This window comes from Gracilinanus agilis, chromosome 3, assembly GCF_016433145.1.
Source record: "Gracilinanus agilis isolate LMUSP501 chromosome 3, AgileGrace, whole genome shotgun sequence".
Classification (NCBI taxonomy): Eukaryota; Metazoa; Chordata; class Mammalia; order Didelphimorphia; family Didelphidae; genus Gracilinanus; species Gracilinanus agilis.
In genome coordinates, this window is record NC_058132.1 from 403,875,788 (window position 1) to 403,902,397 (window position 26,610).

General features: G+C 35.0%; 1 protein-coding gene across 1 annotated transcript in view; it reads left to right on the forward strand.

Annotated features, from left to right (window-relative positions):
* The window catches only part of MAOA (monoamine oxidase A), a 108,740-nt gene that overhangs the window by 8,560 nt on the left and 73,570 nt on the right, over positions 1-26,610 (forward strand). The window contains exons 3-5 of the mRNA XM_044669223.1: positions 19,539-19,633; positions 23,989-24,126; positions 26,124-26,159. Of these exons, the coding sequence (XP_044525158.1) occupies positions 19,539-19,633; positions 23,989-24,126; positions 26,124-26,159 (269 nt within the window). The remainder of the gene's footprint in view (positions 1-19,538; positions 19,634-23,988; positions 24,127-26,123; positions 26,160-26,610) is intronic.

Consider the following 26,610-nt stretch of genomic DNA (forward strand, 5'->3'; position numbering starts at 1 on the left):
TGTAAGTGAATAATCTTATAAAACCCATACCTCAAATCATATACCCAAATAAACAAGTGATAAATCATATGTCTTCATCTGCATTCCTACTCCAATAGTTCCTTCTCTGGAGGTGGATAGCATACTTTTTCATAAGTCCTTCAGAATTGTTCTGAATGGGTGTTAGCAAAGTCTGTCACATTTGATTGTCCCACAGTATTGCAGTTACTGCGTATAATGTTCTCTTGGTTCTGCTTATTTAACTCTTCATTAGTCCATGAAGGTCTTTCCAGCTCTTTCTGAGATCATCCTGTGTCACAATAGTATTCCATCACCATCATATACACATTTCCACAAGCAAGAATTTTAAAAGGATCTTCACTTGTTTGTACTTGAGTTTTTAGTTGTAAATAAAACAAAGCTGATTTCCAGAGAAGAAAGATCTCTTCCTACTTTTGCCCTTCTCTATGACTCTGTAACTAATACAAGGACTTCACAGGCATATATAATGTGGCAGTAGGGGAAGGAGTGGAGTAGAAAATAAGAATAAAAGTTGTGTGGCCAGTGGGTCTTCCTCAGTGTTTTACTGGTATATTGCATTTTCATTTCTATGGATACTTTAGACTATGAAAATTTTAATTTACTGACCTAGGAACACTAAATAGGCCTGGGTTTTTCAATGAGTCATTTTTGTATTTTCCAAAGCAGAACACAAAACAATCGGGGAGCATTCATGGCCAGTAAAATAATTATTTATTTTACATGAACATCCATAACAGTGCTAATTCTAGAATGGAAAATTAGGCAGTGAAGTTTTGTGCTAGCTGATATATATATATAAGGGTTGGGGTTGAATAAGTATAAATAAAGTATCAATAGGGTATCTCTAATAGGGTATCAAACTGGGTTCTTAACTGCTGGTAATGAGCCAAATCACCAGATCTGGGAAAGGATGTCAAGGGAGAGGCTGTTAGGTAACATAACATGGTTTATTTAACAAACAGGGACAGGTAAGGAAGGGAGTGGGATTAATTAACTAAAACAAAACTTGGATTCCTTCCTCCAAGGTCCAACAGGGTTTCTCTACACTGACCACACTAAAATCACCCAGCTGCCTAACCATAATTCCTATGAATATATTTAAATAAAGGAAAACTAGAAGGTGAACAGGTCTAGATTGGGGTCTCACGTCTGTTGTCCTTAAACAGGATCCTTCAGGAATCCAGTTGGTAACAGCCAGTAAATCCAATTTGGAGAGGGAGTAAGGATTTTGACACACCTATCCACCAGTGTGTATCTCACCTATAACTCAGCCTAACTCCAGCCAGTGACCTCTTGATGGTTGTTGATTTAACAAGGCAGGATTCACAGAGAAAAACCAGATAGTCCCATCCAAGGGAAAGTCCAGAGAGTAACTGACACTCAGCCAGCCACCCACCCAAAGTTCTGGAATCTTTTTACTCTGCTTTCTGCCTGTCAGTCACCTTCACTGGCTAATTTCTTAATTTCCCTATAACATTGCTTAAGCACTACCGAACATTTCAGTATACATTTTATTTTGTTTTTAAAATTTCTGTATCACTATTCAAACTAAAGTTAATAAAACTACTGTAGATTTCATATGTACCTAATTATATTTATGAGCACCCTTTAGTAGGATTGTTGTTTTTTCCAGAGCTTATACAAGCGTCCAGTTTTAGTGTATCAGATAGATGTCTACATCTATCTACATACACATATATTTATATGTGTACCTGTGATATGTATACATGTATATTATATATATGTAAACTAAACTAAAATTTACATTGGAATGCATTTATATTTTTATATTAGAATATACATATTTATGGTATATACATATTTGTGTTTCAGTTATTTCAAGCACATCCCCCTTTTCATGCCCTATGTACCATACTGTCCAGTGGGTTTTCATGGCAAGGACACTGAAGGGGTTTGTCATTTCTCCAGTGGATTAAGGCAGGCAGAGGTTAAGTGACTTGCCCAGGGTCACATAGCTGGTAAGTGGCTGAGGCCAGATTTGAACTCAAGTCTTCCTGACTACAGGCCTAGCACCTCTGGCGCCAGACTCAAGGAGTTGAACACATACACCAGGGAGGTGGCTTGGGGAGAAAGACAGAGAAACACAGAAAAAACGCTTGGAAGATGGCAGCTTAGATGGAGCAAAACTTCGGTCCTGCATGCTTTACCACATCGAGAAGTGCTTCCAATGGAATGAAAACCAAATCTTAACAGCAAGACAGAGCAGTGGGACCCTAATGCTGGACAGCTCAGTGAAAACACTCAATCCTGCCTCCCCACCCCCTTTTTCTCTCAAAGTTTTAGCCTCAGGGCACATTAAGCAATATAGACTAACCCAGTCCAGGCTTAATCACATCAATTGGAGAGATAAGAAGTCTTCAGAGGGCAGGGAAACTCCAACACCCCTCCCCATAGACTGCAGAGAAAGTAACTACAAATTTCCATTGCCAGTTGGGGAAAAGTTCTTTCATCAAAGCTCATTAAATCCATCTGCTTAACATAGCAGAACAGAGAAAGGGAAAAAATGACTAAACAGAAAAAGAGAAAAAAATGGCAATTGACAGCATCTTTCAAGGAAATGAAAAGAGAGCAAACGAAATAGAAGAAGAGGAAGAAGTTTCAGCTAATTGGACACAGGCTTTGGAAGATCTCAAAATTCAGTTAACTCAAGAACTTTAGGAACTCTAAAAGCAATCAAGAGAGGCTGAAGACAATTTGAAAAAGGAAATATATGAACTAGAACAAGAAAATAAAGTCATAAAAGCCCAAATTGGCCAGCTTGAAAATGAAGCAAAGAAAGCAAAAGATGATCTACAAAGAAAATCAGACCAGAAGGAGGATAATCAAAAAGCCAGGTATGAAATTCAGTCTTTAAAAAATAGAATTCAACAACTAGAAGCAAATGACTTCACAAGGCAACAAGAATATATAAAACAAAATTTAAAAAATGAAAAAATTGAGGAGAATATGAAAGACCTCATTGACACAACCAACGATCTTGAAAAAATATCTCAAAAAGATAATTTAAGAATTATTGGTCTACCGGAACATCATGACAAAAGAAAAAGTTTGGACATCATCCTTCAGGAAATTATCCAAGAAAACTGCCTTTGACATTCTTGAACAACAGGAGGGAAAAGTGGAAATTGAAAGAATCCACAGATCACTTCCTACATTTAATCCACAACTGACAACTTCCAGGAATATTATAACCAAATTCAAAAACTACCAGACCAAGAAAAAAATATTACAAGCTGCTAAGAAGAAGTCATTCAGATACCAGGGACCCACTCTTAGGATAACACAGGATCTGGCTGCATCTACATTGAAAGATAAGAAGGCATGGAATATAATATTCTGGAAAGCAAGAGAACTGGGTCTACAACCAAGAATCAACTATCCAGCAAAACTGATTATATTTTTGCAGGGGAAAGTATGATCATTGAATAAAATTGAAGACTTCCAAACCTTCATAAAGAAAAAAATGGACTTAAACAGAGAGTTTGCTGCCCAAACACAGCACACAAGAGAATTACCATAAGGTAATTAAGCGAGTGAGAAAAAACAAAACAAAACACTTTTCTTTAAGGCACCCAATAAGTTCAATGGATTTGTATTGAAAAGAAGATATTGGTAAATATTAAAAATTGTTATCAACAGGGTGGTAACTAGAAGTTTACATAGAGGGAACAGTGACAAACTGTATAGGATGAAATGACAAGATATATATATATGTACATATATATATATACACACACACATATATATATATGTATGAATATATATAAAACTAGAGGGGAAAATGGAGATAATATTAAGAGAAATGGGAAAAGAGACAAAATGGAGTAAATTTATATTCCATAAAGAAGCACATGGTGGGAGCTGGGGAGAAGACCAGCACACTGGAAGGGTCAAGAGGTTGGAGACAGGAAATACTTAATTCTTATGTGCACTGCAAATAACTCAAAGAGGAAAGAACAATCAGATCTGTTGTGACAGAGAATTGATGCATGCCCTATAGAGAAAGTAGAAGAGTAACAAACGGACTGGTGAGTAGGGAAGCAATACTAGGGAGGGAAAGTGTGTGTGGGGGGGTAGCTTAAAAAGATCCTAAAGAAAAATAAAAGGGAATTAAGAAGGAAGGGGGGAGAAATGGAAGTGAAATAAAACAGGGAATTAGAAGGACTGATTAAAAACAAAACTCTGGTGTAGAAGGAAATAGTGAAAGAAGAAAGGGCAAATTAAGGAGAGAGAATCAAAATGTCTGGGAATACACAATTTATAATTATAACTGTGAATGGGATGAGCTCACCCATAAAACAGAAGCAAATAGCAGAGTGGATTAGAAAACAAAATCCTACCATATGTTGTCTACAAGAAACACACATGAGACAGGCAGACATACATACAGTAAAAATGAAAGGCTAGAACAAAATGTATTGGACTTCAACTGAGAAAAAGAAGGCAGGAGTTGCAATCATGATTTCTGACAGAGCCAAAGTAAAAATAGATCTGGTTAAAAGAGATAGGGAAGGTAATTATATCCTGATAAAAGGCAGTATAAACAATGAAGAAATATCAGTACTCAAAATGTATGCACCAAATGGTATAGCATCAAAATTTCTAAAGGAGAACCTAGTGGAGCTCAAAGATGAAATAGATAGCAAAACTATACTAGTGGGTGACCTCAACCTTCCCCTATCACATCTAGATAAATCATACCAAAAAATAAGAAAGAGATAAGAGAGGTGAATGAAATTCTAGAAAAATTAGAGTTAATAGATATGTGGAGAAAAATAAATAGGGACAAAAAGAAATACCTTTTCTTCAGCAGCACATGGAACACTCACAAAGATTGACCATATCCTACAGCATAGAAACATGGCAAACAAATGCAAAAAAGCAAAAATAATAAATGCAGCCTTATCAGATCATAATGCAATAAAAATAGTTATTAACAAGGATATACAGAGAGGCAAAACAAAAACTAATTGGAAATCAAATAATATGACTCTCCAAAATAAATAACAAATCATAGAAACAATTTCATTGAAGACAATGACAATGATGAGACTTCTTACTAAAACCTATGGGATGCAGCCAAAGCCGTACTAAGGGGAAAATTTATATCATTGTGTTCATATATTAACAAATTAGGGAGGGCAGAGGTTAATGAATTGGGCATACAATTAAAAAAAATAGAAAGCAAACACATTAAAAATCCCCAGAAGAAAATTAAATTTTTAGAAATACAAAAAATCAAGAGAGAAATTAATAAAATCGAAAATAAAAGAACTATTGAATTAATAAATAAGACTAGAAGCTGGTATTTTAAAAAAAACAGATAAAATAGACAAAGTACTAGTTACTAGTAAATCTAATAAAAAAAGGAAAGAAGAAAACCAAATTAACAGTATCAAAGATGAAAAGGAAGACCTCACCTCTAATGAAGAGGAAATTAAGGCAATCATTAAAAATTATTTTGCCCAATTATATGGCAATAAATATAGCAACTTAGGTGAAAAGGATGAGTATTTACAAAAATATAAATTGCCTATATTAACAGCAGAAGAAATAGAATACTTAAATAATCCCATATCAGAAAAAGAAATTGAACAAGCCATCAAAGACCTCCCTAAGAAAAAATTGCCAGGACCCCATGGATTCACAAGTGAATTCTATCAAACCTTTAAAGAACAACTAATCCTAATACTATACAAATTATTTGACATAATAAGCAAAGAAGGAGTTCTACTAAGTTCCTTTTATGACACTAACATGGTACTGATTCCGAAGCCAGGCAGACTCATAACAGAGAAAGAAAACTACAGACCAATCTCCTTAATGAACATAGATGCAAAAATCTTAAATAGAATAGTAGCAAAAAGACTCCAGCAAGTGATCATGAGGTGGAATTTATACCAGGAATGCAAGGATGATTCAACATTAAGGAGAACCATCCACATAATTGACCATATCAAAAAGCTAACAAAAATCACATGATTATCTCAATAGATGCTGAAAAAGCCTTTGACAAAATACAACACTCATTACTATTGAAAACACTAGAAAGTATAGGGAATAAAAGGACCTTTCCTAAAAATAATTTTAAAAAACCATCAATAATATGCAAGGGATAAATTTTTAGCCTTCCTAATAAGAACAGGCATGAAACAAGGATGCCCATTATCACCTCTTATTATTTAACATTGTACTAGAAACACTAACAGTAGCAATTAGAGAAGAAAAAGAAATTGAAGGTATCAAAATAGGCAATGAGGAGACTAAGCTATCACTCTTTGCAGATGACATGATTGTCTACTTAAAAAGTCCTAGAGAATCAGCTAAAAAGCTAGTGGAAATCATCAACAACTTTAGCAAAGTTGCAGGATACAAAATAAATGCACATAAATCATCAGCATTTCTATATATTTGCAACACAGTATAGCAGCAAACATTAGAAAGAGAAATACCATTTAAAATCACCCTAGACAATATAAAATGCTTAGGAATCTATTTACTAAAACAAACACAGGAATTATAGGAACACAACTACAAAACACTTTCCAAACAATTAAAACTAGATCAAAACAATTGGAAAAACATTGATTGCTCATGGGTACAATGAGCTAACATAATAAAAATGACCATTCTACCCAAATTAAATTACTTATTTAGTGCCATATCTATCAAACTACCAAGAAACTTTTTTACTGAATTAAAAAAAACTATAGCAAAGTTCATTTGCAAGAACAAAATAACAAGAAAAACAAGCTAAATAATGAAAAATGTAAAGGAATGTGGCTTGGCAGTATCAGATCGTAATCTATACTATAAAGCAGTGGTCATCAAAACTATATGGTATTAAGAAACAGAAGGGAGGATCAGTGGAATAGACTTGGGGCAAGTGATGTCAGCAAGACAGTGTAAGATAAACCCCAAGAGCCCAACTTTTGGGACAAAAATCCACTATTTGACAAAAACTACTGGGAAAATTGGAAAACAATATGGGAGAGATAAGGTTTAGATCAACATCTCACACCCTACACCAAGATGAATTCAGAATGGGTGAGTGACTTGAATATAAAAAAGGAAACTATAAGTTAATTAGGCAAACACAGAATAGCATACTTGTCAGATCTCTGGGAAAGGAAAGATTTTAAAATCAAGCAAGAGTTAGAAAAAATTACAAAATGTAAAGTAAGTAATTTTGATTACATTAATTTAAAAATGTTTTGTGCAAACAAAATTAATGCAACCAAAATCAGAAGCAAAACACAAAACTAGGAAAAATTTTTATAACAAAAAACTCTGACAAAGGTCTAATTACTCAAATATACAAGGAGTTAAACCAATTGTATAAAAAATCAAGCCATTCCCCAGTTGACAAATGGGGAAGGGACATGAATAGGCAATTCTCAGATAAAGAAATTAAAACTATCAATAAGCACATGAGAAAGTGTTCTAAATCTCTAATAATTAGAGAAATGCAAATCAAAACAACTCTGAGGTATCAGTATCACCTCACACATAGCTGATTGGGTAAAATGACAACAGGGGAGAGTAATGAATGTTGGAGGGGATGTGGCAAAATTGGGACATTAATGCATTGCTGGTGGATTTGTGAACTGTTCCAACCATTCTGAATGGCAATTTGGAACTATGCCCAAAGAGCTCTAAAAGATTGCCTGCCACTCAGTCCAGCCATAGCATTCCTGGGTTTATACCACAAAAAGATCATAGGAAAAAAAGACATGTAAAAATATTTATAGCTGCTCTCATTGTGGTGACAAAAATCTGAAAAATGAGGGTATGCCCTTCAATTGGGGAATGGCTGAACAAATTGTGGTATATGCTGGTGATGGTATACTACTGTGCTCAAAGGAATAATAAACAGGAGGAGTTCTAGGTGAACTGGAAAGACCTCCAGGAACTGATGCAGAGTGAAAGGAGCAGAACCAGGAGAACATTGTATACAGAGACTGCCACACTGGTAAAATCGAATGTCATGGACTTATGTACTAGCAATAATGCAATGACCCAGGACAATTCTGAGGGATTTACGGAAAAGAACGCTACCCACATTCAGAGGAAGAACTACAGGAGTGGAAACACAGAAGAAAAACAATTGCTTGAACACATGGGCTGATGTGGACATGATTTGGGATGTACACTCTAAACAACCAATATGGAAATAGGTCTTGATTGATGACAGGTGAAGAAACCAGTGGAAATACGCGTTGTTTAGCGGATGGGGGGGTGTAAGAGGAGCAATTGGGAAGGAGGGGAGAGTAAGAATATGAATTATGTAACCATGGAAAAAATTTATCTAAAAAATCAAATTTAAAAACAAAGACAAACAAAAAGAAATAGAACATGCTAAAGCCTTGGAATCAGTTGATAATGGGATTATTGACTGTTACATTTTCAAACAACACAAGATAGAAACAGTTTCAAGATCATAACCAAAAGATAATTTGTGCATTATTTGCAGAAAAAACAAATGTACAAGAATGAGCTAAAAATGAAATAAATTATTAAAAACATTTTAAAATTTTATTTAGAATATTTTCCCATGGTTATATGATTCATTATTCCCTCCTTCCCCCTGTCTCCCAAGCTGAAAATCAATTCCACTGGTTTATACATGTATCAATGTTCAAAACCTATTTCCATGGCAATAGAGTGATCTTTAACATTGAAACCCCAATCTTATCCACATCAAACTACATGATCAATCATATGTTTTTCTTCTGCGTTTCTGCTCCCACAGTTCTTTCTCTGGATGTAGATAGCATTCTTTCTCATAAGTTCCTCTTGATTGTCCTGGGTCATTGTATTGCTGGTAGTAGAAGTCTATTATATTCTATTGTGTCATAATGTGTTAGTCTCTATGTACAGTGTTCTCCTGGTTCTGCTCCTTTCACTTTGCATCAGTTCCTGGAGGTCTTTCCAGTTCACATGGGATTCCTCCAGTTCATTATTCCTTTCAGCGCAATAATATTCCAGCACCATCAGATTCCACAATTTATTCATCCATTCCCCAATTCATAGACACCTCCTCATAAAATATTTTCTGAACAGTGCTAAACTCATTTGTTTTCATTAATCATTCTTAATTATACTGAGCAATACAATTTAATATTCATTTTCCCCATTATTTTATTATGGACCTGATAGATATCAACAAAAATATTCATATATGTATAAAGAGAAAAAAGAATGTGCCACTGTGAATCTGTAATGGCCAGCATATTTTTAAAAAATACATAATAAATTTAACAGTAATTTCACTACTCTTCTTTGTGTACACATTTGTCTCTGAATTTCCTTTTGTTTTCCTCTGTATTTTATAAATTTTTCATTAAATTTTTTTCTTTTTATGTACTACTATTGCTTCTTCCTCACTTTTCCTCTTTTAAACAAATAAAATGAACCTCCTCTCTTAAATAAATATAGTTGAGCAAAGCTTTTAAAATAAGGTTTAAATCTTAGAAAGTTCAGGAATAAATTATATCTCATTCATTAATACAGTGAAGTAGTATCTGTTGAAACCCCAAATTTAGTATTATCTGCATTGGAGAAACTCTAGAGGCATTTCATATAAGACTGTGATGGGCAAACTATGGCCTTCGGGTCAGATGTGGTCCCCTGAAATGTTTTATTGGGCCACGTGACATTACTCCTAATCTGACGAATACAGTAAGGTAGGATACAATACAATGAAATTTAGAAAGAGTTGCCTTAGAAATAGACTGACAAATCAAAATTTCCTTTCTTTTGGCCTCCTCTTTAAAAAGTTTGCCCATCATGATAATATAAGATCAAGGGGGAGAAAAGGGTGCCCATAGTCATCATTATTATTTGATGCAATTCTAGAATTGCAAGCTCTAGAGCTATAAAGTAAAAAAGAATGTGATAGAATAAAGGCAAAGAAATAATGAAATTACTTCTTTTTTTGCAGATGATATGATAGTGCACTTAAAGAAATCTGGAAAAAATCTACAACGTACATAGATCTACTAGTTGAATAAGTGCATTTTGGTATCATGATACTAATTTTATAATTTGTGAAGGATTTTGCAAAAATTAAGCTACATTTCCAGTTCTTACAAATTTATTTGAAGATATTTGATTTCTATGTTTATAATAGTTTCAAAGCTCTTCATTTCTAACATTTAAAAATAGATTAGAAAATTGTGCCTGTAACTTTTCAGTGTGTGCAAATAATAATTTTTATAGGTAATAAGTCATTTTGGCAACAAAAGTTTAGTTTTTAAATTATGATGGCTTCATCCTGCCACTAAGTAATATTTGAAGACATTGTATACCTAAGGTGAGATTTATTGTTAATAACAATTGATACAGCTAAATAATAATCTTTGATTTTGATTTTTTTCTAGATTAGATGTGATAATTTCACCATAGTTTGATGATCTCATAATGTGGATTTTGAATGAGTTTGTGCTAGGAATAAGAGAAGTGTCAGTTCTGTCATTTTCTTGTTTGCTAGTGCTTATATTACTAATATCTTTAATCAATGATTTCTTTGGAGAATTCCTTTTTTAAAGACAGTTGTACTTTTTTAAAGTATTAGTTTGGTTAAGCATCTTAAATCCATGATTCCTTTGAAGGAATCTTTTAAAGGTAAATTTTTGTGAAATTTAGTTCAGTTGAAAATAGATATTATCCACATATCCACTTAACCAAGCACACATAAATTGAAGAATGGAGAAAAGACAATGAAAATCAATGAGTGAGAGAGTACCACTTGTCAACATCTCACTGTTAAAGAACTCACTCATTTCTTTAGGATATCTTGTGTGTTACATATGGCATAAAACTATCTGAATGGAATCTAATATCACTATGTATATTAAATATCAGGAAACTTTAAATTTTTTGAGATAAAAAAGATAAATATAAATAGTTGTTCTAATATTTTCCTTTCCATGTATCCACTTTGGAGACCACTAGTTTAAATGAAGGTTGTTGGTGACCTTAGAACAAGTACAATGGAAAATTTGTGTGTAGAAGCTAAATTTCTAAATGTTAATATGTGAATAATGACAGTGGAATCAATAGGCTTATCAACGACTTGAGGAATTTAGCCTGGAAAGAAAAGATAAAAAGAACTGGCCTGTCCTTTTTGGTTTGTTTGGAAACATAGAATCTCAGAATTGAAAAGAATCTCTGAGATAGTAGTCAAATCACACCTCACCAGAAATTCCTTATCTACAAAAATTGCTTATCTACAGTTTTGAAATAAAAAATAAATATAGTAAATATAGTAGGTAAGGTTTAGGTGGTTTTCTAGACACTTAGATGAAATAGTCCTTAGGGCAAGTTATCAGAAGTCCTTAGGTTTTGGGAAGGCTTCTAGGGAGAAACTGATAAGTTACTACTCTGTTGTTAATCAGGGTTTTATTTTAAACTAGGAGAGGTAGGGAAAGGGGATTGGGATGATCTAAATGGGTATTAAAACTAATTCCTCCTATCAAAGTCCAACAGGTTTGAATAGATGTTAAATACACTGAATCTCTACCTACAGATCCCAGATACTTGCACTGTCTCCTAACCAGAATCCCCTTCCTCCCTTTGTAAGTACTCAGAGTAAGGGAAAGCTGGAAGGTACACAGGTCCACTGGGTCAAAGAGAGATGTCTCACAAACAGTTGTCCTCTGGGGTTGGCAGGAGTCCAGTAGAATCACAGCAGTAGCAGGTACAGATCCAATAAGAAGGTGGGGGGGAGTGAGGATTTTACTTACATAGCCCACCTGTGGAGTTTAATTCAAACTCTACTACTTCCTAGAATGTAAAAGCCTTGTAGGATAAGTGTGTACACACACACACACACACACACACACACAGACACACAGACACACACACACGCTCTTCCTCTAGAGAAGAGAGCAAAGTCCAACCAACAGTCCCCTCAGAGTCACTGTCTCCAGGATTCTGGAATTCTCTCTCTGCCTCTGCCTTGTCCCTTCCTGCTTTCTTTCCGATTTCCCTATAACAGTTTGTACATGTTGGAAAGCAATTATAGGAAGTGAATCTGTAGAGTGAGAGAGACTAATGGCACCAGAGAAAGGAAAAAGATGAGTGGGATCTAGGTCCCAAGAAGAAATGAAAGCTAGATCCCAAGTGAATGAGTTAGCTTTAGAAAGCAGAGGATCATCTCTACCTCTGAGACTACATTGTATATTCACCTATTCCTTATGGTGCTCTAGTTTTGTGTATTTAAAAATTATATAAGGTCCCAAGATAACCCCAAAGGGCTCATGAGAAAAAATGCTATCCAAAACCAAAGAGGGAACTGCTAGAATCTGATTGCAAAACAAAGCATGTTATCTTTAACTTTATTTCCTTCATGAGTTTTTTATTGTATGCGTGATATGTGTCTTCTGTCACAGCATGAGGAATATGGAAATATGTACTGCATGAAAGCACTGGTAAAATCTATAATAGGCCATTTTCAGCCTGGGGAGGGGAAGAGAATAGAGAGAGGGAATCTGAATCACAAAATGTAGAAAAGAATTATTAAAAATTGTGTCTACATGTAATTTTAAAAAGTCAAAAAAGAAAAATGTAAAATTATACATCATTCGTATATGTTAACAACAGCAATTTTACGTTTAAGCAATGCAAAATCAATTGGGATACAATTTCCTTAAACTGTGTCATTGTAGCTGGAGCTTTGTTTGTAGTTACCATGGAAACTGCTTTGGTACCCATGTTAATCATCTTGCCCTGTTTATGCTGCTGTAATAACAAATAGACTATATTGTCTGAAATCTCAAAAAGAGAGCTTTTAAAGAAATGAATTTTGTTTTGTTACATTAACTAAAATATCAGCCCCTCCCCACTGAAAACCACAATATTAAATAAAAAGTCTAAAGGAAAGAATTTTATTCCCAAAAGTATTGCTATTTAAAGATAGGATCATGTTTTTCATTTGTAAAACAAAGGAGTGCCTTGGAAACTTCTCTGAACATATAGTCAATGTTTGTATCAGAAATAGGCTTATAGAAACCTGCAATTACAGCAGTAGTTTGCACTTCAGTTTTTCTAAAAAGAGATCTCATAGGTCAGCTGCTGGCATAGAAAGATAAATATAAATCATAAATGCAAATCTTTTGATTTTTTTGGCATTATAAACTTCCTGGAAATTTTATACTTTGCCTAACAACAGACTGAAAAAAATCTATTGTTTGTATTGTATGTCTGTATGTATGTGCGCAGGAACTAGACCTGTGAATTCATTGTGGAGGGAATCTCAGGTAGAGATACTCCCTCTACCACTGGAGGTATATGTATATTCTCTGCAATTTAGAGCTTTAGAGGGTTGCCTAGAGCACTGATATATTAAATGACTTGCCTAGTTCATATAGTATGTGTCAAGTGGAGAAATTGAACTTATATCATCTTCCTCTCTTTTCACCAAGCTTCCTGTCTCATACACAAATATGATATATTTGTATATGTACATATGTAATGTATGTATATACATTTAAACAGGGTGTCCAAAAAGTCTTAGTTTGGTTTTAAACTTTAATAGTTTAAACTGAACTAAGACTAAACACTATATTGCTATAAATATTTGTGTGTGATGCCAAGGCATTTTGGAGGATTCAAGAAGTGGATTGGGCAATATTATGGTGTGCAAAATAATTGCTTGGATGATAATGGGTAAAGTGTAATTACAGGAAACATGTGAAATTCAGGCATTTTTGTAGATCTTATAAATGGTTTGTGATAAAGTGTTTGCATTCTTTAGATATGGTATCTTGAATAGATGTATTCATTTTTGATATTTTTCATTCATTGCAAAATAGAAAATGTGGTAAGAGTATTGAATTCAGAAAAAACAGATTCTAGTTCCAGCATTGACATTTACTATAGGATGATGCAGAGCAAGTCCCCTGTCTTCGTTTGGGTGGTACAGCTTTTAGAGTACTGGACCTGAGTTCAAGTGGATTTGACACTTAATAGTTGTTTGACTCTAGGCAAGTAACCTAAATTTTGTTTGCCTCAGTTTCCTTCTTTGTAAAATGGAGACATAATAGCATCTACCTCTCCAACTGCTTTGCAAACTTGAAAGCACTATATAAATGCTAGCTCTATTATTAATGTTTTCATCATCTACAAAATAATATCACACTATCCATCTGGTAGAATTGTGTCCTTTCTTAACTCTAAATCTATAATCCTAATGCTTTAAAAAAAATACTTTGCTTTGCAAAACTCTAAAGCACAAGAATAGTAAATTTGGACTTAGAAGAGATCTCAGAGGTTTTCTTATCCAAGATGCTAATTTTATGATGAGGAAATTGAGGGCCATAAAAATGAAGGCTCTTGCCCAATATCACGTTGGTTATATGTGACTAAGCTAGAAAATTCATACTCTGGTCCTTTGATTTTAAATTGGACTGATTATTACATTGAAGAGGAAAGCTAAATGAATGAAAATTATTTGCAAAAGTTCTTCCTGGGATGTGGACAATTGTTCCAGGAAAAAATGTAAAAACATCAAAATATCATAGCCTTGATCTTGCACTTACCCATAATTGTTCTACTACTATGTTTTTGAACTCTTAAATTCTTTTATCTAATATAATCTGTATTCATTCTTCCTTTCCCTCTGCTTTGTACTCTCTATCCTGGTTCTTTGTCCTAATCTGTTTTCTGGCAACCTCCAGAATATTTCCCCTCTTTTTCAGTAAATTCACTCTCTCTCCTCTCCTAGTAAGAAAATAACCTCATACATGGGTATTTCAGAATGCACATTCATTGATATTCCTTCAAGCAACTCATTTCCTCAACTTTCTCATTTCCCATGATCTTCTCCCTCCCTAACCTTGCCCTAACAATGTGATGGTCATAACCTGATCTTAGCAACATCCACAAATATTCTACTTTTCAATTAATAATCTCAGATATTTCCTTATCTGGTAATAATCTGTTACCATTCCACCTTTCCCCTTTGCTTTGTAACCCCGAATTCTCTTCTTTATCCTCAACTCTTTAAATACTTTTCAAGGCCATTTACTCCTGCACTGGCTATACTCTTATCCATTCATCTTGCACTATTAAAGAACCAGTTCAACTGTAAGCTGCCCTCTTAACTCTCTTGCCCCTCCCTATTTAATTGTCTTTCTTGCCCTGCTAAGCCTCAGCCTTGTATTATTCCTACTGTCTGCTGCCTTTGCCCCCTACTCACATGATAAATGAAAGTGGAGAAAATTATAAAATCATGCTGATTGATGCTACTACAAAATGATATTATGTAAGAAAAGCAGTCTTTTTATGTTTCTCTAATTGACTCATAGTTCTATTCATCACAGTGGTTTTTGAACCTTTTATTCCTCCTGAAGCCTTCTTCAATTCTCTTTCCCATTTCCCTCAGCTGAGAATTTTGCTTTATAATTTCTTGGAAAAAATTTGGGGCCATTCAGAGAAAGCTCTCTTTTTTCTTCATTTCATATCAAATGCATTTTGCTACTATCTTCTCCTGCTGTTTCATGTAAAAAGGTGATCTTTCTCCTCCTCAAGCCCTACACACATGTACAAATAAATACATTCTATTTTGTCTCCTCCAGCAGATTGCCTATTCTATGATCATCATTCTCTCACTTTAAACTCTCCTTGTTTGACCCCACCTTTCCTACTGACTGTAAACATGCCTGGATCTACCCAATCCTTAAAAAACCCTCATTCAATACATTTATCCCTGTAGCTGTCAACCCATATCATTCTTTCCCTTCTCTATTGAACTCCCTGAGAAAAAGCATCCTATTCTGTGGTTGGTTCTTTCACTTTTCTTCTTATAAATATCTATATTCTCTGCAATCTGGCTTCTGACCTCTTCATTCAATTGAAATTGCTCTCTTCAAAGTTACTAGTGATTTCTAAAACATTATATCTAATGGTCGTTTCTCAGTCCTCATCCATCTTAACCTCTCTATAGCCTTTGATACTTTTGAAAACTTCCTTTCTCCTTGAGATTATCTTCTCTCTAGTTTTTTTCCCTTCTAACCTGTTTGGTTTTTCCTTTGCAGTCTCCTTTTCTAGATCTTCATCCAAGTCATGCCCAGTAGGATATTATCCAAAGCTCTGTCAGGTTTTCTACTCTATATTAATAGGCTGTCCCAAAAGTCTTAGTGCAGTTTTAGTGCAAAGATACTTGGGATACCCTGGATTTCACTTGGTGATCTCATAAACTTTCATGAATTACATCCTTCTTTTTCTACGCAAATAAATCTCAACCCTATTTATTCAGCCCCAACATCTCTCCTGGTGTCTCTAGCTATCTAATCAACATCTCTAATTGGATGTCCCATGGATAGCTCAAATTTGATATGTACAAAACTAAACTTGTTTTTCTCCCAAATCCCTCTTCTTTCTAACTTCCCTATTGTCAGGGCTCACCATCTATTTATCAAACTCAGTTCTTCACTTTCACACTTTCCAATCAGTTACCACATCCTGTTTGAGTCTACCTTTGCAACATCTCTCATATACAATCCCTTCTGTCCTCTTCACAGTTTGGTCTCATCAACTTGTGCCTAGGCTATTGTAACTTTCAGGTTGGTCTCCTTGCCTTTCCCCTTTCCCGTCCATCTTTTGCTCACTGTTAACTTGATCTTCTTAATAAATAGATCTGACCATGTCAACCCCTATTCAGTAAACTGTGATAAGTTCCTATTACCTCCAGTATATTGCTTTCAAATTTATTTTCTAACCTGTTTATTCTAAGCCATCCATTCCCTGATGTTTTGTGAAATTTGACTTATAATTAAGAAGTGAGATTTAGGGAGCCCTGAAGTTAAAGATGTTAGATATGTATACTATGAATGTCTTTTATATTTGGTCCTAAAGTAACAATGCTTTTTGGGGACCAAATTTTTTTAGTTGCCCATGAACCATTTTTTGCTTTTTGGGATACCAGAAACTCACAGTTTGGCAGGAATTTGAAGGACCTTTTATTAATATAGCACAAATGCTCAAGGCATATATTTCATTAATATATTTGTTGTGAAGTTTTATATGTTATAGTATGCATATATATATAAAGTTTTATATAGATGAACTTAATAAAAGTTCCCTCCTTCCCTCTCTCCTTCCTTTCCTACCTTCTTCCTTCCCTCCCTCCTCCCTTCTTCCTTCCTTCCTTCCTTCCATCCTTCCATCTTTCCTTCTCCAAGTAACAAGCTTATATGTCTGCCATCTAGGCTATAGTCTAGGCCAGTGAAGTCATATTCAAATATAAACAATTCCATCCATGGTGCCATATTTCCTTAGAAACCCACAAGTTAACAATTGTCTATATTGTATTTTTATTTATTCTGTCAGACATTTCCCTTTTATATTTTAATCTGGTTCTGGCTACAGCAACCAGAGTTTTACAGGAGCAAAATTTGGTCTAGGCAAGTCACTGCTATATAAATAGCAGAAAAAGAGAAAAACCTCCAAAAAGTAAGACCTACTAAAAGTTCTGGTATATTTGGCATTATTTGGCCTAGATTCACGCAATTTCTCTCACATAGTAATAAAAATAGCATTTAAATATTGCCTTAAGGTTTACAAAGTGATTTACAAATATTTTCTTATTTAATCTTTGCAATTACCCTGTTGTTATGTGCTATGATCTGTATTTTATAGATGATGACATTGAGGCAGGAAGAGGGTGAAGATGCCTCTTAACTTGCCCCAAAGTACCAATCCCAAATTTAACCTAGGTCTTCCTGATTCCAGGTCTAGTGCTCTACCCACTATAGCACCTAGCTGACTAGATTAATTAAAACATTTTTTGAGCAGTGAGGCAGTCTTATAATTTAATCAGTATAAGGACATTCCTCATTCTTTCATGAAGTGCAATTGGTAAATCAGTTGTAACCTTCATAATTAAATTGTTGTTTAGACCTGCTCATGATCATGAAACTATTCTGTAGAATTTGAGCCTGAGTCTTCTTGACTTCAGGAGCAGCAGTTCTATCCATATACCATGTCACCTCATTCTTTAGAAGGTAAAATGTCCTTTTTTTTCTTAGGATTTTCAAGCAGTCAATTGTCAGATATTTGCTTCGTGCTGTTGGTAAGACAAATTAATCACCCAATTTTAATTAGGCCCCTGCTATTTGACAAGAACTGTATAGAGCATTGGGATCACAAGTGCCGAAAATACAACATCCCTTTTCTCAATGTGTTTACATTTAAAATGGAACAGAAAATATATACATATAAAAGATATTATACAGCATAAATATAAAGTTAGCAAGTATAAATAGATAAATATAAGATAGTTTGAGAGTGAAGAAACTAGTAATTGAGAAGGGATATTATTAGATATGGTCCATGCCCTCAGAGAATCTAATATATACTTAGCTGGAGAGAGACAAGATAAACAAATATAAAACAATTAGCAAATAATACAAAATAGTGTATGTATAGGTGCTAAATCTGATTCTGTAAACACTATGTGCTTTATATCAGAAAAGCATGAGATCATCAAGGCCTAGAGTAGTGATGGCGAACCTTTTGGAACTTTTAGAGACCCTTTGCCCTTTCCCCCATTGTGTGCTCTGCCCTGCCCCCACTTTTGTGCCCTGCCCCTGACTGTGTACAGTGCCCCACTCATCCCTGTATTCAGGGGTGGAGCCAAGCTCCTTGGAGAGGCTCCAGTGCACCATATCCTACACTTGCATTTGGGAGGCAGGGGCCCAAATGGCCAAGTCAGGGACCTGCGTGTGCCCACAGAGAGGTCTCTCTGTGCCATATAGGTTTGCCATCACATGCCTAGAGTAACCTGGGAATACTTCCAAGGACACACTTTTTTTACCTCTTTATATAGGAACACATATCCATCTATTGAATATGCCTTTTGTGGAAAAAAGTGATATGAATATGGATATGGTAGATTTTTAATAAGTAGTTGTACAGTTGATTTGAATATTCACTCAAAAATCCAAATACATTTTTATTATATATATGTATATACATATATAAACATATATATCTGTGTATATATGTATGCATATAATTGTATTGCTTTGTGCTGTAGGTAAGACAAAAATCAATCAATCAAGTATCTCTTTGATCAATCAATCAAGTATCTCTTTGTCTTGCTATTTGCCAGATGCCATCCCTTCTCTCAGTGTGCTTAAAGTGGAGTAGATAATATATATAAATGTTATAAAGCATAAATATAAAATTAATAAGTACAAATAGATAAGATACTTTGGGTGGGAGGAATAATATATACATACAATTATATGTATATATATATGTGTGTGTGTGTGTATATATATATATATATATATATGTATATATATATATATATATATATATATAGAGAGAGAGAGAGAGAGAGAGAGAGAGAGAGAATATATATGTCTGTAGAGAGAAAAAGAGATGTAGACCTAGTTTGGAATCTCCTTGGATTAGGTAGAAGAGATTCTTTACCATTTCTTTAAGCATAACTTTGTTTCCTTTTCCCTCTCTTTTTTCCCCCTTAGGTTTGTCTGCTGCCAAACTCTTGGCTGAATATGAAATAGATGTTATAGTTTTAGAGGCACGGAACCGAGTTGGAGGAAGGACTTACACTCTGAGGGTGAGTACTTCTTAATATTTTGTTTGTGGTATATGACGCAGGTTGTAAATACAGTGAGATTCAGAGGACCAAGAAAGACCCTGAGAATTCATCACATTTATTTGTTTGTCCATAGAACCATGGAACCTCAACTCCTCCATCAGATTAGTAAGGACTGCATAAATTTCCTCCATAACCCAATAACACATAATCCTTTTTATAATTAGGAGGCTTTTAAATCTCTTTAGCCGCCTTTTTAGTCAAGGATTCACAGTTCTAATTTCCCATCGTTTGCTTTTACGTGTTACTGTCTACTGTCTCTACTTGTAATAGTATATGATAGATTTTTCATTTAAAAATTAACATAAAGATGAATTTTCCTTTACCAGTATTGATAGGTGCTGAAATGATGAAACAGGATAATATGAGTTGAAGAGCACCGGATTGAGAATCAGGAAGATGGAGTCCCAGATTTTCTACTAATTAGAGGGGTGACCCTTCGATAAAGCTTGCCCTCACTTTCTTCCTCTTCCAAATGAAGAGGTCAGAGTAGTTGATCAGAAGGTTGTAATTTTAATTTCTAACACTGTCTAATTCTCATTAGAGATACCTAATAGTATTAGAAAACCCAGATTGCTGATTCTTTATTTATGGCTCTCAATAGATACATATGTATCCTTAATTTACTTATGATTTAGGTCACAGAAGAGAGACATTCACATATAAAAAAAGACAACAAAATTCTTTTCTTTAGGCAATGTTTATATGTCATTATTATTTCCGTGTATATATTCACTGCCTCAGACTAGTTTCATAGGTTTCCATGCTATATCATTTCTGTGTATCAGGGATTCTTAATCTGGAGTCCATGGAGAGATTTCAGGAGATTCATGAACTTGGACCAGAAAAAAAAGGACATCTTTATTTTCATTAATCTCTAACTAAATTTCAGCATTTCCTTCACTATTTAAAAGCATTATTCTGAGAAGAGGTTCATGACAAAAAATAGGTTAAGAACCCCCTGATGATGACATCATTGTTACACAAGAACACACCACTATTTATAGCAACGTGTTCCAATTTTCAAATCAACATTTGCTAAATCCTTAGTGAGCAGGACTTTAAACCTATACATTTTCAGAGTGTGAGAGAAAGGGAGAAAGAAAATACGAATCTACAGAATAATTATTTAAAATATTAGTAGATTGACATTAATAAGAATAGATTTTTTCACAATAGAGGAATAAATAAAACATTTTGCAAGGAGGTTAATATGAAAGTTGCCTTTGATTAGACTAAATAGTCCTATTAAAAATACTACTAATCAACTAAAAATACCAAAATTTGATTTAATTTCAGAGAATTTTCAGCTGGAAGCTATAAGTATTTCCAAAGACTGAACATATTTCTTTTTGGAGATAGATGGGCTAAGCAGAAAGCTCACAAGCTCTGTCTCTGCTCCATAGATTCCCATTTATTATATACTCTAAACACCATTTCACCGCTATACAACCTCTGCCATCATCTTCTCTCCTCCTTTCTGTAAAATATGAGACAAGATTCTTAGCTGGGAGAATTGGGGTGGAGGGGACCATGGGAGTTTTGAGGAGGGATGAAAAAGATTGGTAAAACCACTGTGAAAGTGGAAAAGCGAGTTGAAGACGGAGGTAGTGTAGAAGTGCCTAGCAGCAGGGAGAGCCCAGTCATAATATTTGTGTGACTTTCTCCACCTTCATTTGATAGCACATGTGTAGACCCAAAGGTCATGAAATAGTGTGAATGACTGAAGGTTGAGGGCTGGCTGGATGCGGCCCTTGATATAAGGGGTTGAGGGATTCAAGAGAGGAGGCCAATGTAGAGTTGAATTGGTTCTTCAGTGGGTCAAGAGTGTTAAAGAAGGGTGAAGGTTAAGAAAAAAGCCTTTGTATATGGCAATTAATGTCTCCTGTAACTAAATGTAAGATCACTGAGATTGCTAAGTATTTTGTGAAAAAGTTATATGTTCTCCAAAGAGGTGCTCAGTTCTACTGGGCAATCCTTTCCTTCATCTTAAATTTTTTTTTCCATTTCTCAAAGTACCTAGTCCTCACTTTTCCCAACCGTACTTTACTGAAAAGATTTAAGTTACTACACAAAATTTTTCTCTTTTTCATTTTAAAATATCTTTATCTTTACTCATTAGGTCTTTCCTTCATCTCAGAAACAAGAATGATCTTTTCTGAATTTAACCCTTTTACTTAAGGTCCTTACTTCTTTCCTTTCCCGTGTCCTGTGAGGCCTTGCCCAAACAATTTCTTGGGCCTTCAGCAAAAATTTTGTAAACATTTTCTATGTGAAGAATACAGTGTTAGACACAAGGGAAATGAAAAGATTACCTAAGATAGTGTCCCAATTATTATTTATCTAATCTAGTAAACTAACTGGCCTACCATTAAAGATGAATGCACTAGGGGCAGCTAGGCTCAGTGGATGGAGAGCCAGGCCAAGAGACAAGAGATCCTGGGTTCAAATCTGGCCTTAGACACTATGATCCTGGGCAAGTCACTTAATCACCATTACCCAGCTCTTATTGCCCTTCTGCTTTAGAACCATCATACAGTATTGATTCTAAGATGGAAGGTAAGAGTTAAAAAAAGATGAATGCACTGTTGGAGGGCTTTAAGCTATAATTTCAGGAATGTGGACCTACAGAATGTCTTGAATTTTACAAAGTCATCTTTCATGTGCCCAACCTGTGAATGTATCCCAAATTGGGTTATTGTGAGTTCTCCACATCTCTGTGTTCTCTTGCTACATATTATATTCAGTAAGTTATAAAATCTTGTCAATTCTACCTCCCCAATATCTCTTGCATGTATCCCCTTCTCTCTGCTTACATTCTAACCTCCCTAGTTTTTGTCCCCATTACCTCTTGCTTGACTTTCCTCATTCTAATCCATCCTCCACACAGTTGCCAGAATACTTTTCTTAAAACATAGATCTGACCCTCCCATTCTCCTTTTGCAGGAAGTTTTAGTGGCTTCTTATTGCCTCTCACACGGGATACTCCATTTCCTTCTTCCTCCATGATTTTGAAAGACCATTGCTTATACATAGATTGGCCTCTCTCCTCATGTCTGCCTGTTAGAATCCCTAGTTTCCTTTAAGCTTGGCTTTCTATACTCTTACCTTTCTTCACAGCCCCAGTGCTAGTGTGTCTTGTCCTATTTATTTCATAATGGCTTTGTGCACGAGCATGCACACACATGCATGTGTGCACATGTGCACACACACACACATGTCCCCATCAGGAGAGAAGTTCCTTCTTAATATACCCAGCTTCTAGCATGGGGCCTGGCCCACAGTGATAGTGATAGGGACTGGGGCTGTGATTTCATTCATGTGGGGAATTCCCAGATAAGAAAAGGCAGCTATGCTAATTAGCACTTTCTCTGTGACTTTTAGTCTTAGAGATCTGCTTCCCCAGGGTCACAAAGGAAGGACATACAGCCCTCTTTTCTCTGACTTAGGCTTTTTCTCCAGCAGGCTTTTTGGTCTCCTGATTCCTAGTGCAGTGCTGTTGTTGCCTTGTTTAGTCACGTCTGGCTCTTTGTGACCTCAGGGACCATCCTGTCCATGAGGTTTTCTTGGCATGTAGTGGTTCTAATAATAAATTGAGTTTGATTGATCAAATCATCTTACAGGTCTGCTCTAGATTAATCATTTAATATCTCAGATCATCTTACCCCTTTTCTACAAAACCTCCAAAGACTTCCAGTGCCTACTGAATAAAATATAAATTCTTTAGCCTCACATTCAAGCTTCCCCAACTACTCTTTCTCAGCTTATCTCTCCCTTCAGACATTCTATATTTGTAACCATATCAGACTACTTACTGTTCCACAATTACTTACTATGACCTAAACTTTCTTGCCTTTGCTCATCCTTTTCCTTTGGACTAAAATTATTCCCCTCAACAATATTACAGCCATCATTTTCCCAATTTTACAGAAGAGATAATAGAGATTCAGAGAATTCCATTATATAGCTACTGAGTATCAGAGAGAGCATTTGAATCCAGGTCTTCCTGATTCCAGATCTATCACTCCATGATGAAGGTACAGAATCTATGAGGAAATCCTTTGTAATGACTTAGATTGTTCTTTCAAAAAAATGTATTTGGGTACTGGGTTCAAAGGTAACCTCAGATGCTTCCTAGCTGTGTGACCCTGGGCAAGTCACTTAACACACCCCCCCCACCCCCATTGCCTACCCTTACCACTCTTCTGCCTTGGAACCAATACATAGTATTGATTCTAAGTCAGAAGGTAAGGATTAAAAAAAATAAATGTTCAATGAAAATCTTTCAACCTATCTTTTTGTTTTAATGTTTTTAGAATGAATTCGTTGATTATGTAGATATTGGTGGAGCCTATGTGGGACCTACTCAAAATAGAATTCTACGATTGTCTAAGGAGCTGGGTTTAGAGACCTATAAAGTAAATGTAAAGGAATGCCTTATTCATCATTTAAAGGTAAGCATTTATTTTTTGAAAGAAAGAAATTATTCTTAGTAGTTATTTGACTAGGAAATGTATTTTGTTTTTAAAGTTGTTTTGATGATGTTGCATAAATAATGAGCTTTAAAAGCATTATTCTTCCTATGAGCTTCTACCAACTTTCATATATCCATATTCCAAATTACCTTTCTTTAAGATCACCAACTGTTCCACCTTTGATTTTTTTCAGGATCCAGCACTAATACAAATCAGTTCAGAGCTCTGCAGCCTTCATTTTTCTTAGTTCCTTTTATGTGCTTATTTTGTATTGGTTTTTATCCTCCTGAAAAAAAGAAGCTGAATTAATAATTTTTGCTTTATGTTCATCCCATCCTTCAAATTATAAGTACTTGAAAGTAAAAGACTCCCCTCCCCCATCTTAGTTATCCCTTTCCCCCACCCCAAGCTTTTCTTTTTGTTTGGTTCTTAAATCTCTTTGCTGATGGAATGTAGGAGTGAAACATACTATGAGAACCCAGTACTTCCCAGAACTGATCAGGAAGCCTCTTTATCCTCTGCTATTTTTAATGGAAAACCAGTTCTTCAAAACTTTTAAACACAGACATTTGTAAATCCAACAACATAAAAAAAAAAAACAGTGGTAGAATAGTGTGCCAGTTTCAATGAATATGATTTATATTTAGATACTTTTTTATCTCTGCCTGGTACTTGGAAAGATTTGGGAAAATCTGTATTTTGGACAAAGCCATGACTGCTGGAAATCACAGATGCTTGGCCCCTTTGTGTTGTTTCCTATTGCTTAGGCATGAGGCTATTTAAACTTGAGCTACTGATATATTAACTAAGAAACCACAATTGTAGCCAATGTTATTCTTCTTCCCTAAGGATAAACATACAATAGCTGAGATCTGGAAGTAGGCCTAGAGAAGTAAATTTAGTTTGTTGTTGCAACCCTAGAGCTAGAACAGGTTTCTGGAAAACATAGATCAACAACTATTCAAGAATGGTGGTCCAAGAGGTAGTGGATTGAGCTCCAGGTCTGAAGTCAGGAGGTCTTAGGTTCAAATGTGGCCTCAGTCCCTTACTAGCTATGTCTGGGCAAGTCACTTAATCCCCACTGCCTAACCCTTTCTACTCTTCTGCCTTCGATTCACTACTTAGTAGTTATTCTAAGACAGAAGGTAATGGTTAAAAAAAATGAATTGTGAACCAAGTCTGCACTTATTTACCTTAACTTTCAAATGCCAATAATAGTTCCCCATTCCAAAAAGTTATTGCAGAATGTGTAACAGTGGAAAAACCAGTGGACTGAAAGCCAGAAAACCCGGCTTTGAAACTCAAAGCTCTGTCACACTTAGCCCTGTGACTTTGGGGACAGGTCTCTCTGGGCCTCAGTTTCCTCATCTATGAAAAGGAGAGGCAGGCAAGAAAAGCTGGTCCTTTCTAGTCTTGAAAATTTCTCTTTCTATATAAGAAGAAATATGATAAGATATCTCACTTATTGCTCCTTTGTTGCAATGGGAAGAGGAACTAGAGGTATGGAATATTGTATGGTATATCAGATTTTTTTTTAATATTGATCAACTTTCCTAGAATTTTCTCTTTAAAATTTTTTTTTGTTACAAAGGCTGTCTTGGGGAGGAGAGAATAAAGAAGGAAATCCAGACGATGTAAGATACCATAAAAATTATACTCAAAAAATTTAATGTTTTGTATATAGTCATCTGATGGTCGGGGGCCTGAAGCACAAAAGTGTAATCTAGATTTACTAATATTTGGGTGAAGAAAACATTGAAATTTAAAAATTTTTGTATTTTGGGGACTTGTGGGGGGGGAAGTATTATAGAAAAAAACATTTTTTTTAGAGAAATTTAGTGTTCAACTTGGAGTGAGATATAAAAAGGCTATAAAAAGCAAGATAGGGAGGTAATTCTTTTCCACCTCTTCTCCCATTTATGGTATGTTTCCTTATTTCTTTATCATGAATCTCCCTCCTCTTTCTGAAATTCTAGGATGTCTACAGAGAATATGATTCATGTATATCAAGTGTGAGTTTTTTTATCCCATTTGTTGTATGCCATTACTAAGTTGACATGCAGTCAGTTACCATATATATTACCCCAACCAGAGAAACCATGACCTTCCGGTGATAAAAGTACAATTAAACCATACCGTACCATTCGGCTTCACTTGTTATTTAGCCATTTAAAGATTGATTGAAAGGAGATAGCTGTTGAAAATTTGTTCTTATAATTCTATCGCAATGCAGTACAAACAATGCCTTACACATTTAGGATTGTGCAACAGCTTAAAGTATCCTAAGAGAATTTCATAATTATTATATTATTGCTTCTGTTAGATCAAAATTTGTTGGGTCCTTTGCAATGACTTGTATTCTGTAATTACTTAATAAATATTGAATTAAGTAAATGTTAATTAAATACTTACTGTATGCATAATACAGTGTAGGAGAAATTTAAAAAATAAATACTTTAGATA